Source organism: Balaenoptera acutorostrata, chromosome 5 (genome assembly GCF_949987535.1).
Source record: "Balaenoptera acutorostrata chromosome 5, mBalAcu1.1, whole genome shotgun sequence".
NCBI classification, from domain to species: domain Eukaryota; kingdom Metazoa; phylum Chordata; class Mammalia; order Artiodactyla; family Balaenopteridae; genus Balaenoptera; species Balaenoptera acutorostrata.
Window position 1 is genome coordinate 70,805,872 of NC_080068.1, and position 14,656 is coordinate 70,820,527.

Genomic DNA, 14,656 nt, shown 5'->3' on the forward strand with positions numbered 1-14,656 from the left:
CGTCACCCCAAACCCTCCCCACCTTCTTCCTCTCTACTCCCAATTACCCTATCTTCCCAACACCTGCTCCATCCTATTACCCCGACGTCTGCCTCCTCTCACCACTCCCAGTTACCCCTCCACGCTTCCTAAGGCCCTCCCGCCCGCCGGACTCCCCAACTATCCCATCACACCTCAATCCCTCCCACCATTCGCTTTCCCATTACATCAGCCCTCATCTCCTCGCCCGCCCTCTTGCCCCGCACGGCCGCTGCCCCCAATCCCCCACCCCATTGTTTCCCCCCCCCACCCCCACAATCCAGCCCTTCTTCCCATTGTCCCCGCCCCCGCGCTCCCCTAGCACTCACCCGCCTTTCTCACGGAGCCGCCCGCACCGCTCGGCCCCTAGGAAATCCTCACCCCTGCGCCCCGCTCGCTCGCTCCCTCTCTCTCCCCCGCCGCCGGTGCCAACCCCCAGCCCTGCTCGCTAGCGCCCGCCGCCGCCTCCACCTCCATTCACCCGGGACACGCTGGTCCCGGCCCTTCATCGCACGTCCCGCCCCCCCTTCCCCCAACACTGAAATGGAGCCAGTCCCCACCCCCCTCACCTCCGCCCTCCCCCGACAGGCCGGCCCCTTCCCCCCACGCCCGCCCCCGCCCCGCGCCGCCCGCAGCGTCACCGCCCGCCCCGGCCCCGGGAGGGGAAGGGGTGGCTCCCGGGCAGGGGCTCCCGGTGCGTTTTGGGACAGGAGGCGCAGAGCGGGGACTGTGGGAGATAAGCGGAGAGTGTTGGCAGCCGCCCGGTCCCGGCCGGCTAGCTCTCTGTTACTCACTGACAGCGGCGGCATCCGAGTGCATTTTCGGGTAGCTCACACCGCGATCGCCGCCCAGGCTCCCGCGCTCGCCTCGCGGTCCCCCCACCGGCTCGCCGCACCTCGGCTGGGAGCTGAGGACCCGCCGCCAGGCACTCCCGGCCCGCCCACCTCTCCTCCTCCACTGGCTGAACCTTGACTGAGCGACCGCCCCTCCTCATCTCTCATTTGACAAAAGGAGTGCGGAGAGCGCCGGTCTGGAGCTGGCAAAGAGGCCCCGCCCCCCGAGGTCCAATGCGATTGGTCCCGACGCCTCATTCCCTAACGCCCCTGGCGGAGGCCACGTTCTGGGAGAGCAGGTTGGCCCCGACCACTGTCACTCAGCCCCGGGGGTCCGAAAGCGCGTGTAGGGGCGAGGCTGGGGAATTGGTCCACCTTGACCCTGAAGCCCCGCCCTGTGGCGGGCGGGATTGGTGGAGCTGTAGACCAACCGAGAAAGACGGGTCGGCGTCTGAAACAAAGCATGCGAAGTGTTTCCCGAAGAACCGAGAAGGGGAAGAGCAGTTGGGGCGGCTTGCATCCCGCTGCACAGAGTAGGGGAATCAGCTCTTCCCTCGCGCCTGGCGCGACGCGTCGGAGTCTCCTGCTTGTCTCCACGCCTCCGAGCGGCTCTCTGCAGGAGCCCAGTCCGCGCCGAACTTGGACTGGGACTTATCTTGCTAGCCGTTTCGTACAGCTAGAAACTGGATAAAGCATCGCCGCGTCTTCATTTCCAGCAAACCCTCTGGTGAGGAACAAATTCTTTCGTGTACAACAGTCCGTCTTCTCGTTTTCGAAATGCACTTCTTTTCCAGAGACAGCACATTTCTTCCTCCTTCATGACAAATGGGCTGTTCTAAAGGCTTCGAATGCTGCATTGTCGGTGATACACAATGTGCGCCCCCCAGACCGCGTGCAGGAAACCCAGGGCCACCCTCTGAGCTTCGGGCTCAGTCTGGCATGTCGGCGAGTCCAGGGGCCAAGTTACCAGCCCTCAAAGGACAATTAGCGTAAGCGCGTACGTCAGTAACGCCAAGAAACTGTCCAGAAAACAAAACTGGCTGTTATTTGGCAGAGGAAGGCGTTTCAATTTAGGTGACTTCTGACCATTTGAGTTTCATAAGTCAAGAATTCTCACCATTTTCATGAGTTCCGACCAGTTTTTCTTAAGGCTTTCAAACCAACTCATCACACTCAACCATATTATTGTAGCGGAATGATATTTTGAGGTATTAACGGAGGACTGCCCCCATCCTATCCCAGCCACAACACACAAACACCGCTTCTCTATATGCAGAAGCCCTGCGCCATCCTGCAGCGGAGCCAATCCACCCTCCTGCCTCAGAGGATGGATGACACTAAGAACGACCGGTAACAAAACAGTCGTTTTTGTTTTAGACTTATACAGCCAAGGCTTTTGAGTTTTCAGGGTTCTGAAATTTAAGTTTCAAATCAGGGCATAAATATTACGGCTAAAAGCAACATATTTGAAGGAACAAGATGAAACCAGTTCCTCTCTCCCACACCACTCCCCTTGTAATATACTCCATCCCTCTTAATCCCTAATGTCTCATTAATAAGTTACATCCTTATAATTTTATATCTATCATGTTTCTGTCATTCAAACACTTATGGATCACTTCATCTAATCATAGATTCTCAGAATTGAACCTGATTTATCCACTTCAGGTTCAGTTCAGACAAGACAAAAATCTCATTTCATCATTGGTGACCTTTAACCTGACAGAGCATCAGCTGGGCCCTGCAGAGGTGGGTAGGTACCTCTGGACTCTGAAATACTTGCCTATTTCAATGATATTGCAGTAGGTGCAGTATGCTGTAGGGTGGCTCATTCACAGAATCAGAAGAGACTTTACATCATGACACTAGGATGTCTGGCACCATACCTAAGGCTAGGAATAGGAACTAAAAATGTCAAATCATGTCTTAAACATCTTGGAAAGATGATGAAAAAGATGAAAAAGATGGCACTTTTGACAACATCTATCTGCATGTCCAGATCAGCAATGAGTCTGCAATTGACTTCTACAGAAAGTTTGGCTTTGAGATTATTGAGACGAAGAAGAACTACTATAAGAGGACAGAGCCCGCTGATGCTCATGTGCTGCAGAAAAACCTCAAAGTCCCTTCCGGCCAGAACGCAGATGTGCAACAGATAGATAACTGAACAAATTACAGATGAACTTTCTTGCACTTGCTTGTCGCCAAATAAAAGAGAGGCCCATTGATTCCCCCCCCCACCCCTTACTTTTGAAAAAAAAATTAGATCTTTTGGGGCAGATCTAATTGTCAGCATGTCTGTCCTTAGTCTGAGCAGAAAAACTGCTCCTGCATTCTTTACCCCATTTGTGTTTTCAACCTATTCTACATCTAGGAAACATTTATAGTTTATACAAGTTTATAATATTTTGTATATGTAATATTTGTATGGCATTTTACTGCTTATCATGGTCCTTCAAGGGCTGAGACACATTATTTTGCACAGAAATGGACTTGTTTCTTGAGACCTCTAAATTAAAATAAGGCCACAATTAATTTTAGGTAGTCATTTGCTATATTGATTTATTTGCAGCAAACTGTATAATAATGTATATAATGGTTAATCTACATGAGGTACCTGCCAGCTGTTTTGCCCCAGCACCCAACACTCCTCTGGCACACGCGGTCCATAAAAATTTATAGAATATACAACCTTTGTTATTTTCCAGCATCACTTTCAGGGTCAGTATGATTATTTTCAAAGAAAAAAAACCGATGTAGAAAGTAATTTACTCAGATCTTTCTAGTGAGTCGGCTATAGCCTGAGGATTGAGAGGCAAAGCTCATAGTCTGCTAAGCCTCCCTGCCCCACATGTGTTATGAGTAATAAAACAGGTATAATTAAATGACTGCATAATATTCTGCAAATATTACCCTGTCATTTTAATAATCTATAAGATTATAAACCTTTGAGGGTAGGAAGCTTGTTGTATTTATCTTTATGTCCCTAGCACCTAGTACAGTGCTTTCAAATAGTAGGCACTAGTTAACTCTTCCTCAAAGTGAACTGAATGTTGACTGTAAGGTGTAATTTTAGATCTCAAAGGAACTTTGGAGATTATCAAATCCAACTTCCTCATTTTAGGAATATGAAACTTGAGGTCCGAAAGAGCTAAACATGTAATCGAAGTCACTCAGCTAGTTAATAGCAAAGCATTAATTAAACTCAAGTATCCCAACTCCTAGACCAGGTCTTTCCCCTGCACTGCACTGTCCAATTAGCAAGGCTTCAAATTCCAAAGGTGGGTAGACAACTCTCCCTTTCCATTTGAAAGTTATTATATCAATCTACTTCAAATTCTGTACTTCAGAGCTGGAATATTGCCTTCTTTTTTATGAAGTTCAGTACGGAATTTTTTTAATATATAATACATTTCTATTTTTTCTCATTGGTAGCATTCCCAAATCACTCGATCCCTGTGGGGATGTCTACTGAGATAATAATGTTATGCTTCTGTGCATTTATATTCATATCCTTGGAGAAAAAAGTTAATAATTGTCTTGGGACTGTGGTGGGTAGAGATATTTGGGAATGCAGTCTCTATGCCATTTTGCTTCACCCAGTTGCTGCTTTAAGGTAATATTAAAGCAAGTTACTCTGTGTCAACTGATACCTAATTTAATTGGAATCTTTCCATATTATTTGTTGCCCAACATTAATTTTAATCATATATGTTTAAATACCTTAAGCCTAGATTGAAATTTGATATGGAAGAGTCTAGTGAGAAAGAATAGCAGTGCTCTTTAATAACATTTTAGAACTTTTCCCCAAATTCCACAAATTCCATTATAGCTTGCTTTTCTTGCATGTATTAGGGTTGGGGTTACAGAATGGAGAATGGCATAGTCCTTAAGACTGAAATAAAGTTGGGCCTGCTCAGACAAATAGATAAATGTGCCCCGTGGAGATTTGAAGAGAATGAGAAAACAAACTGCAGGAAGGAATTAATTCAGCCTCAGATTACAGTGAGAGAGTGTGTAGAACTCCACTAGTTACAAAAAGTCCAGCTAAGTGGGTTTCCAGGATATGAGGGGTGGGGGGAGGAGTAAATATATCCATAGAGATCAGGATGGTTTATTTCTCCAAACTCATAACCAACTGACAATTTGCTGACCCAAAGGATGATGGCTTTTTTTAGTGTTTCCAGTGTGATAAGCTCTACTCTTACAGTGCTTTGCTTGTTAATTATTCCACCTAACTTCACAACACCCCCAATGGAGTACTGATATTATCCTCAAATTACAGATAAGTTAACTGAGGCTTAGAGAACTTCAATAACTTGCCACTCAGCTAGTAAGTAATAGTGCCCCTAAGTAGCCAAACTCCCTGTGTTATAGTGTTCTCTTGCTGGGCTTCAGTTCTCACTCTTCGTAATCAGGTTAATATATGCCCTACATACGTGAGAGATTTATTTATAAGGATATAATAATATGGATATGAATGTGCTTTTAAAAGATAGTGTGTGGGGCTTCCCTGGTGGCGCAGTGGTTGAGAATCTGCCTGCCAATGCAGGGGACATGGGTTCGAGCCCTGGTCTGGGAAGATCCCACATGCCGCGGAGCAACTAAGCCCGTGAGCCACAACTACTGAGCCTGCGCATCTGGAGCCTGTGCTCCGCAATAAGAGGGGCCACGACAGTGAAAGGCCCGCGCACCGCGATGAAGAGTGGCCCCCGCTTGCCGCAACTAGAGAAAGCCCTTGCACAGAAACAAAGACCCAACACAGTCAAATAAATAAATAAATAAATAAGTCAGGAGCGCTTTAAAAAACAAACCTAACCCATGAAAGAAAAAAAAGATAGTGTGTGAAACCTGACCTTTTTCTGGAGTTGAATATCTAGCCACTCAAGCTGCCTTTGTAGATATATATTATGAAAAATAGGAGTCAGAAAGATTATTTCCAGGTTACTACACCTTTCTTATCTATTTTATCCTTTTGATCTTATTTCAGAAGCAGCTGTCTACTTCATGGTATATTATTATTGAGGTTATTTATCCAGAGTATCTAATGAGGTCCTACTAAATGTAATAAATATATATCAGTGAGAGGGGGCAGCCTCTTCAGCCTACTGGAATTAACCTTTTAACCATTAAGGCCTGTGTTATTGGGAACCAGTTTCAGCTCTTAATTTAATTACGTATGTCACTATAACATATGTTGCTTTTCACATATATACATAGAACAGTTTTGCAAATAGCTACTTGCCAGATGCTACTAGGGTAATAAAAATGTTGGTTTCATTTCTCAACACCTGCATATAGTCAGGTCCCAATTATCAGGTTAAAGGAAAAAGCATAGAAGTAGACATTTTCCTCATTGTTACCAAAAAGAACAATCTCTGCTCTTACACTAGAGGTCAGAACACTGACTATTAAACACAAACAAGTAACAGTCACTACTGGTTACTTCGTAAAATTGATATGCTTCTGTCATGTGGGCTTATAATGCACATTCAAGAAACTTCCATTTTTTTCATCTGCCTCCACTGGGGCTATAACGTGTGTCCCAGTGTAAAAAAACCTTAATAGATGGAACTTTCTGGAACCACCTCTACACTGGACATTTTTTAGCCTTCGAGCACTTATGCCATTTTTTTCTGAAGCAGAATTTAGGCTTTCTGGAGCCAGATGGCCTGGATTAAAATCATATTGGTTCCTCATCAACAAAATAGTGAAAATAGTAGGACCTACTTCATAGGAATGTTGTGAGGATTAAATGAATGAGTAAATACAAGTAAAGCTCTTAAAAGTACCTGGCACATAGTAATGCTCAGTAAATGATAGCTGCTGGGGTCGGTGTGACACTCTCCGGGACTCAGCACATTCTGGAATATACTCTTCCCCCTCACAGCCAGCTTGTCATCCCAAATCTGTCTTTTCCTTTGAGCTAGTCCCTGACTCCGCAGTCACTATGTTCTATTAGCTGGGCTTCTTTCCTCCCTTCTAGAGTTTACGGTGAACATTGAATTAGCATACAAGAGCGTCTTTCACTAGGACATGCCACCAGTGTGAAATTAGTCTAGTTTGGAACCGACATGTGAGACTTTATACAGTAAAGAAAAAAAATGAGTACCCAATATCAATGCCCGCCATTCAAACTCTTTAAAAACTTGCTTAATGAAAATTGATTGATACTGGAAGTTCAAATGGATATAAGAAATTCCTGCGACTATAGAAAGATGGTACCCCAAATGAGTAAACAGATCGTAATAAATGACAGGGGATTCTACCTGAATAGAGACACATATTGTGTTCCCATAATGAATAATTTCTCTTCCTTGTACTTTGATGTAATACTACATTTCCCTGAAAGCCACAGTTACTGGTATAAAAGATTTTAAATCTGCTATACTAGAGACAAAGGCAAAATGTCTTTAAGTATTACCCTTGGGCCAGCCTGAATTAAGACTCAAGCCCTACCTACACTTAAACCCTTGAACCGGCATTAAACTTGTCTGGGCCTCAGTTCCTTCATCTATAAAAAAATGGGAGTAATACCTTCAAGGGATAAATAAGATAAAATATATAAAAGCATTAATAAAAGTAGGAGGGGAGCAGGAATGACTGCTTGAGCACCGATTATGTGATGGCATCACATATTTCTGTGTGAACCTAATGCAATCTTGTGAGATGCAGTAGGCTAATTTTTATGCTTGGGACTATTTCCGGTAAAAATGAGTCTGTATGTTTAAATATCTAGAAGATCCTAGTTTCTTCCCTTATGAAGCAGCCATCTTAGGGATCTCTCAGAAAGAGAATTTGAAAAATTGAAAGAATTTTTCAATTACACTGAGATTTGACATCAGTGTTTCAATTTCAATTTCATTTAGCAATGATTTTTTTTTTTTTTTTTTTGCCTCTCCTAGATGTAGAGAAAATTTCATTTATTTTTGAAACTATTTCAAGATTTCTTGACACATGACTATTAGGGTAGCATTAATAAGCCTTTTTTTTTTTAACTAATCTTTTCTCCAGCACAACTATAAGATGCCTAAACCGACACCTTTCTTTTTTATCCAGGGCCTTTTATTTTATGGAAATCACACCTGTCTAGGGATTTAACAGAATATTTGAATTAAAATGTATTCATTCATTACCACATGTTCTTCTCTGAATTGGGTGTTTCCACCTCAACCGCATTGAGCTAATCAAGTCCTAGTGATGTCGCATTAAATTCAATCTCAGAAGGTATAATTTTCCAATAGAATCTAAACAATCCATGACCTTTAGAGTGACTTTCATAAGTACAGCATTGCTTCAGTTACCCCAGCTAGCAAGGCATAGACAGAAGGAAAAACCATTTTACTCCAGCATCGGCTCCTGTGTGTTGTTGAAACGAGGCTCTTCATTCCTCCTCGCCTTTTCTAGCCTGCTTCCATGAATACCGTATCTTTAACATCCGTCTCAGGGCAGTACAGGAGGCCCCATCCATCTCCGGACCTCGTGGCTGCCGAGCATCTCATTATGGCAAAGGGAAGCGTTCTGGGAGAGTGGGTGGAGCGACAGACAGCAATAGGAAATGGGGGAGGGAAGAGGAGCACGCGCGCTGTGGAAATATATGCCCACTTCCTTGGTGATGACAGCATGCTGTGGAAGTATGAACTTCCTGTTTTAGAAGGGAAGATGATGTAGGATGTTGAAAACATCCTACTAAGCCGATTCCAGGCCCCTACAACCTAGTTACATCTGCCTCAGCTACCCCATACCTCCCAGCAGTCGCACCTGAACTCCAGTTGAAGCTACCACAGGACACGTTGGTGGGAGGAAAGCAGTGAATCCAAGCATTTAAGGAAAACATCTATGGTTCCAAAACAGAAACAGAAAAGAATCTGGAGACATTACACAATTGAAAACTGTTTTCTTCCAACTAAGCTGAATGCTTACGTTTTACTTTGTTCCGCTGCCTCAGACAAAAGAGGTCAAAGCAAATGCCCTTAACATTTGGGGAATCACAGACTCCCTTAAAGAATCATTGAAAATGATGACTGTCTGTCAAAGGCCAGAAACCTACCAACGCCCACCCTATCACCCCCTAAATTAAGAATTCCTAGATTAGAAATTCGTTTTAGTTTACGAGTTTGAACTTTTTAAAATCAAGGCACCTTAGGGACTAGTCCGTGGCTATCAGTAATTTTGTTAGTGAGAGACGAGCTCCGCTCTGTTAGCTTTCCTTGAGGCAGGCTGACTTGGGAGCCTGCGCTCAAATAATGGGAGGTTTGTGAGGGGAGTGGAGGGGGAGGTGAGCAGTTTCAGGTGGGGACGGGGGAGGCTTGGCTCTGGAGGGCAGCACTTTCAAGGCAGTGTGGAGGTATCAGACATAGAGCAAAAGAGGAGCGGTGTTCTCTGGAGAGGAGATGCCAAAAATAAACTTCCTTTCTTTCCAGATTTTGCTCACCTCCAGTTCCAAACTGGTTGCAGTCAAAACTGCTCTTTCTGGGGCTTCCCTGGTGGCGCAGTGGTTGAGAATCCACCTGCCAATGCAGGAGACATGGGTTCGAGCCCTGGTCTGGGAACATCCCACATGCCGCGTTGCAACTAAGCCCGGGCAGGGCACCACAACTACTGAGCCTGCGCTCTAGAGCCCGCGAGCCACAACTGCTGAGCCCACGTGCCACAACTATTGAAGCCCTCGCACCTAGAGCCCGTGCTCCCAATAAGAGAAGCCACCACAATGAGAAGACTGCACCACAATGAAGAGTAGCCCCTGCTCGCCGCAACCAGAGAAAAACCCACGTGCAGCCACAAAGACCCAGCGCAGCCAAAAATAAAATAAATAAATTTAAAAACAAAAAAAAACCCCTGCTCTTTCTGCAGCCAGCCACACCCAGACCCTGGGCCCTACCCTGCCCACAATCGCCCAGTGCCTTGCCTCTCCTTTAATTGTTTCTTCCCCTCCTCCTGGACCCCAGGCCCTCATCAGCTCCTGCTGAGCTCTAGGCCTCCCAGCCACCCTGCCCCCCGCCCCGCATGGTCTGGTGGGTTTACCCTGAAAGTCCAGCCTCGAGCCCTTACAACGGCTTCCGTTTTATTCTCCATCCCTCCATCCTCACAATCACTTTTTCTGGCTTCCAAGCTCCATCACCACAACCTTAGCCTGTTCTAAACCTCCATTCAAAGTTTATAACTTCAGCTTTGGGAAACATTTCAAACCCACAGACAATTTTGGGGGACTATAAATATTGGCAAACACTCAAGTACCACTCACTTGGTACCAGGTACTGTTCTAGCACCTGTATGAACTCATTTAACCCTCCCAACAATGCCACAAGGTAGAAACTTGTGTTAAACTCATTTTACAGATGAGGGGACAGAGGCACAGGTAGGTAAAGTAACTTGCCCAACGTCTTACAGCTAGTGAGTGGCAGAACCAGGAGAATTAAACCCACGCAGACTGGCTTCGGATCTGTATTTTCAGTCACTGCTATATTGCATCTTTGTAGGGCATTTTACAGAGGGCTGCCTACCCACCCATTCTCCTCCCCCAACACACACTCCAGGGCCTCTGATGTGGAAGCTGGACCGATTTTTCTAGTACCAGTAGGCAGTCACACCTTGCCTAGTTCTAGGGGTCCAGGCAATGTCCTGGGTTCCCTCTGTCCATCATTAGTGGTAACATGAAACACAGTTTCCCCAGTTCCAGGGTATGGAATTTTATTCTCTTACTTGTGAAACAGATCCAAGGGCGTGGCAACAGGACTATGTGTTGGGGTGTGTGAGAGCAGGGCCCAAAGTAGCAGAGTGTTGTTATAGGACTGCCACTGAACCCAGCTCCAAACTGTGCCACTTGTCCCCCTCTTGCCATATCCCCTTGGAAGCCTTCTCTACCTCTTGCAGCCCCGCTCCCAGGTTCCCAGAGCTTCCATTGTGGTGCCTGGTGGATGGCCCTCTTGGACATACTGCTCCCACTTTCTGAACAAGGCCCATCCTTAGGGAGTGAAGGCAAACCTCACTGTTCCCCAGTAGGAACAAGATTGACAAAGATTGAAGTGAGCTTAAACAGAATCCTTAAGGAAAACCAGAGGGGTTGCTTGAAAAACTAGAAGGGGAACAGACAGGCCGAGACCTCTCAATAACCGAGAGGTTATTGTACTTAATGATCACGGGAAGGGTTTAGGGCTAGTTGTGTATGTAAGAGCCTCATGCATTTTAAGCTTCATGAAAGGGAGACACTTCTTTCCTTCCTGCCCCCCTGAGTCCCCTCCCCCACTATTGGAGCAAAGCTATCTTCCACCCCCAACCAGCACACATACAAAGTACAGTTATCCTTTGAACTACTGGGGGTGGGGTCGGGTGGGGGCACCAAAAATTTGCATATAACTTTTGACTCCCCCAAAACTTAATTGCTAATAGCCTACTGTTGACTGGAAGCCTTACTGATAAACAGTTGGCTAACATATATTGCACATTATATGTAATATATACTGTATTCTTACAATAAAGTAAGCTAGAGAAAAGAAAATGTTATTTAGAAAATCATAAGGATGAGAAAATACATTTACAGTACTGTATTTATCTATACTGTAAGTTTATACCATCTGTTTATGAGTCGTCTGTCAGCACCTACATCAATATTGTCATATAATACAAAACACTGTAGATGTTATGTGTATTACTAACACGAGACATCAAAAATGAAGAGCTAATGTGAAAAAGAAGTTTGTATATATTCACAGGTATAACGATTCATGCATTGATAATGAAGAAACAGCATTATGATTGCTTTATGGTAGCCTAGTGTAATTGATACGATGGCTTCCCAGTAGCCTAGCCTATACACTAATGAATGAATCATTATAAAATTTTCATGGCATATAGTGTCATATTCATAGCACAGTGCTGGAAACATTGTTACATGTTTTTTAAAAACCACTTACCTGTGATGATAGGCTGATACGTAGTGTCTCCAATTATGAGAGAGAGAAGCATACTGTACAGTAATGTAACTCTTTGAGAGCAGAGTTATAAAACAGTAAGAAAACTAACACATTATGAATTTTATACTATCACTCACCTCGTGCCTATGTAAGGATAGGCTGTCCACTTCAATACAAGTCTTGCACACAATATTCTACATGTATATTTTTGTATATCTATTGAAAACCACATAAAAATGGACCCGTGTAGTTCAAACCGTGTTGTTCAAGGGTCAACTGTATACATCGACCCCACGGTGATCAGCCTAATTCATACACGTGAGAAATGCTTGTACTCAGGACCTATTTTGATGATCAAAACTTACCTGTCCAATGTCTCATTCCCTCAGATCCTTGTGGATGACCGGCTTGCTGTTCTTGGATCAGCTAATTCAGGAGAAAATATAGCTGAGTTAACATGGTACCCCTTACAAAGATATTTACTCTTAAAAAAAAAAAAAGACTTCTAGCAAACAAATGGCTCAACACCAATCCCTAACAGACTTCTCCCAGCCAGCCTCTGACCCTGGAAAATCCTCCCCTCCTCCCTCTCTCTCCATATACAACTCCCCTGCCCTTCCCACTCAGCGTAAAGCTCACCTCCATTAAGCCTGCCTTGACTGAGGCCGCCCACAGTCATGTTTCTTTCCACTTAACACATGCAGCACTAGAACAGAATTTGGCAGGAGGAAACAGAACCAAAACCAGAAGCAGAACAAAACGAATAGAACATTGGGCTGGATGATCTCAGAGATGAGCTCAGCTCATTCCCTCATTTCACAGGTGAGGAAACAAAGACAGAAGTGACCAGCTCACGGCAAGTCAATGGCAGTATGTGGGCCATCAGAGTTGTTTCTGCCCAGCCTTCCCCTCTTTTGCCAGGAAGAGTCTCCTCTACTTTTGGGGTACTGCTCACCCTACCATTCACCAAAAAGAGCTTTGATAGGAATTGCCAGTCAGGGTGCCTCCCACTCCCAGTGGACATGTGATCTCAAATGGGCCAGTGAGCATCCCTCCCTGGAATTTTAAAAATCAGAATTAAGAAGAAGCAGCCTTCTCTGTCTGTGGGCTTATAAGCCGCCCTCAACCATGGCTCCCCCCTCATTAAAAAAGCCAGTCTCAGAGGAATAAACACACATTCATTTGTTTGTTCATTCATTTATTCATGAAACAAACAGTATTTATTAAGGGCTTTCCATGTGCCAGACACTCTTGGGCCCTAAGAATAACATGTTGGGCAAAAACAGGCCCAACTGCTGTCCTTGTGGGGCTTACAAGTTTGCAGGGGAGACATTCCTTAAATAATCATGCACGCAAAGTAAAACTCCTATTTTGACAAGTAGTGAGAAAAGGTAGTCTTCTGAGAATATACAACAGACTACAGGGTTTTTTTGTGAGCACCGCATCACTTTATTTCTGTGGTTTTCCAACTTCTCTCTTCAACAATGCAAATTCAGTCTCTCGCCTGCCACTGTGTGGTCCCTCACTGAAGATGGGCACAGGCTCTGAGGAGAGGCTCAACAGAAAGATTAGGGTCTCCAAGAGCCAGTCAGGCTAGCTGAGAACTGCAGGGTCCACAGCTGATAAGCCAGTGTGTACACTGTGCAAAGCAGCACAGCCAAGGGGACAAGTGGGCTGAAATCCCATCTAGAGTCTTCTCACCAAGCCATGAGGCCTGGTGTGAAGCTGTATGTGCCCAGAGGAAGGCGGACCCTATTCTTCACACCCTGGCGCTGTCCATGCAAAAGGGTCACCTTTTTCTAATTTGCCCCAAAGGCTTGAATAGACCAGCCAGGTGTCTGGGTGAGATTCAGTCAGGGAGCTGAGTCAGGGGAGGGGAGGCTTTCCTGAGGAAGTGACTGGACACATGAATAACGAGTAGCAGATAAACTAAGTGGGAGGGAAGAGATCTCCAGACATAGCCCGTGCAGTGACCTTGTCTTGATGGCTATCTAGTCCCTGGTTCCAATCGCTTCTGAAGCCTGGCAGATCCCCTCCCTTCCAGGGGATTGGTTTCATGACAATACATTCCCTCTTTGTAATTCAAATTAGGTTTCTATCACTTGCAACCAGGAGAGTCCTGGCTCAGAGCAAAGCTGACCCAGCTCTCCTTCCTCCCAAGTCCAGTGGGCCTCCCCACTCTGCCAGGCCCCATCCTCCTATGTGAGAAACCTCTACTCTGTATGGCCGCCTTACCTTCAGAACAGGAGCTTTGTCTTTGATGATCTAGCACTGTCTCCAGCATGTAACAAAAACTCGGTAAACATTTCATCCATCAAGAGTTGATTAACTCTCTGCTGGTGGTCGTTGTGTCCACTGGGACTAGACGAAGTGGCGAAGTATTAGAGGGCAGAGTAGATTTCTGTACTTTTCTCATCACCCGCCAAGTTCATCCATGGTTTCTGCTGACCCTGAGCATACACAGTCTCCAGTTTATACTTATGTTAATAGATGGCTCTGGTTTGTCTAGAATTTGGCTGTGGGTAGCCAGCGGGATTGATTTCATAAGGAAGAATCAGCGGCTTTTATTCTGTCTCTGCGTGCTACATGCCAGTGGGCCACCTTTAAGATGAAGCACAGTCCAGATCTGAAAGTCTATAGCCGAATGTTAAAGACGGTTTTCACTCTGCGCTTAATATTTGCTAGGGCCCTGTCTAGAGGTGTCGGGAAACTTGAAATCCTCCATGGTTTTATCAGCCAGGAACAGTCTGCTTTCCCACTGGTCTTTGTATTATTCCTAAATTAAGGGCAATCACTCTTTGGTGCATATCCTTCCCTTCCAGCTCCAGGATCTGAACAATTTCAGCTTCATGCTACATCTCATGCTGCTGCTGCTGCTATTAGTTTTGTTTT

The 14,656-nt window shown here is 45.2% G+C and overlaps 1 protein-coding gene across 11 annotated transcripts in view; it reads right to left on the reverse strand.

Annotated features, from left to right (window-relative positions):
• DCUN1D4 (defective in cullin neddylation 1 domain containing 4) overlaps positions 1–14,306 on the reverse strand; it is an 81,465-nt gene extending 67,159 nt beyond the window's left edge. For 2 of the 11 annotated variants that reach the window (XM_007180792.3, XM_028166071.2), the window contains exon 1: positions 813–984. In XM_007180792.3, coding sequence (XP_007180854.1) covers positions 813–837 — 25 coding nt within the window. In that variant the 5' untranslated portion in view covers positions 838–984. Of the gene's footprint in view, positions 1–80; positions 100–347; positions 503–812; positions 985–12,129; positions 12,191–13,999 lie in introns of those variants that run through there. The other 9 variants (XM_057546777.1, XM_057546778.1, XM_007180790.3 and 6 more) reach the window with 8 other exon arrangements.
• Positions 14,307–14,656: the final 350 nt, after the last annotated feature.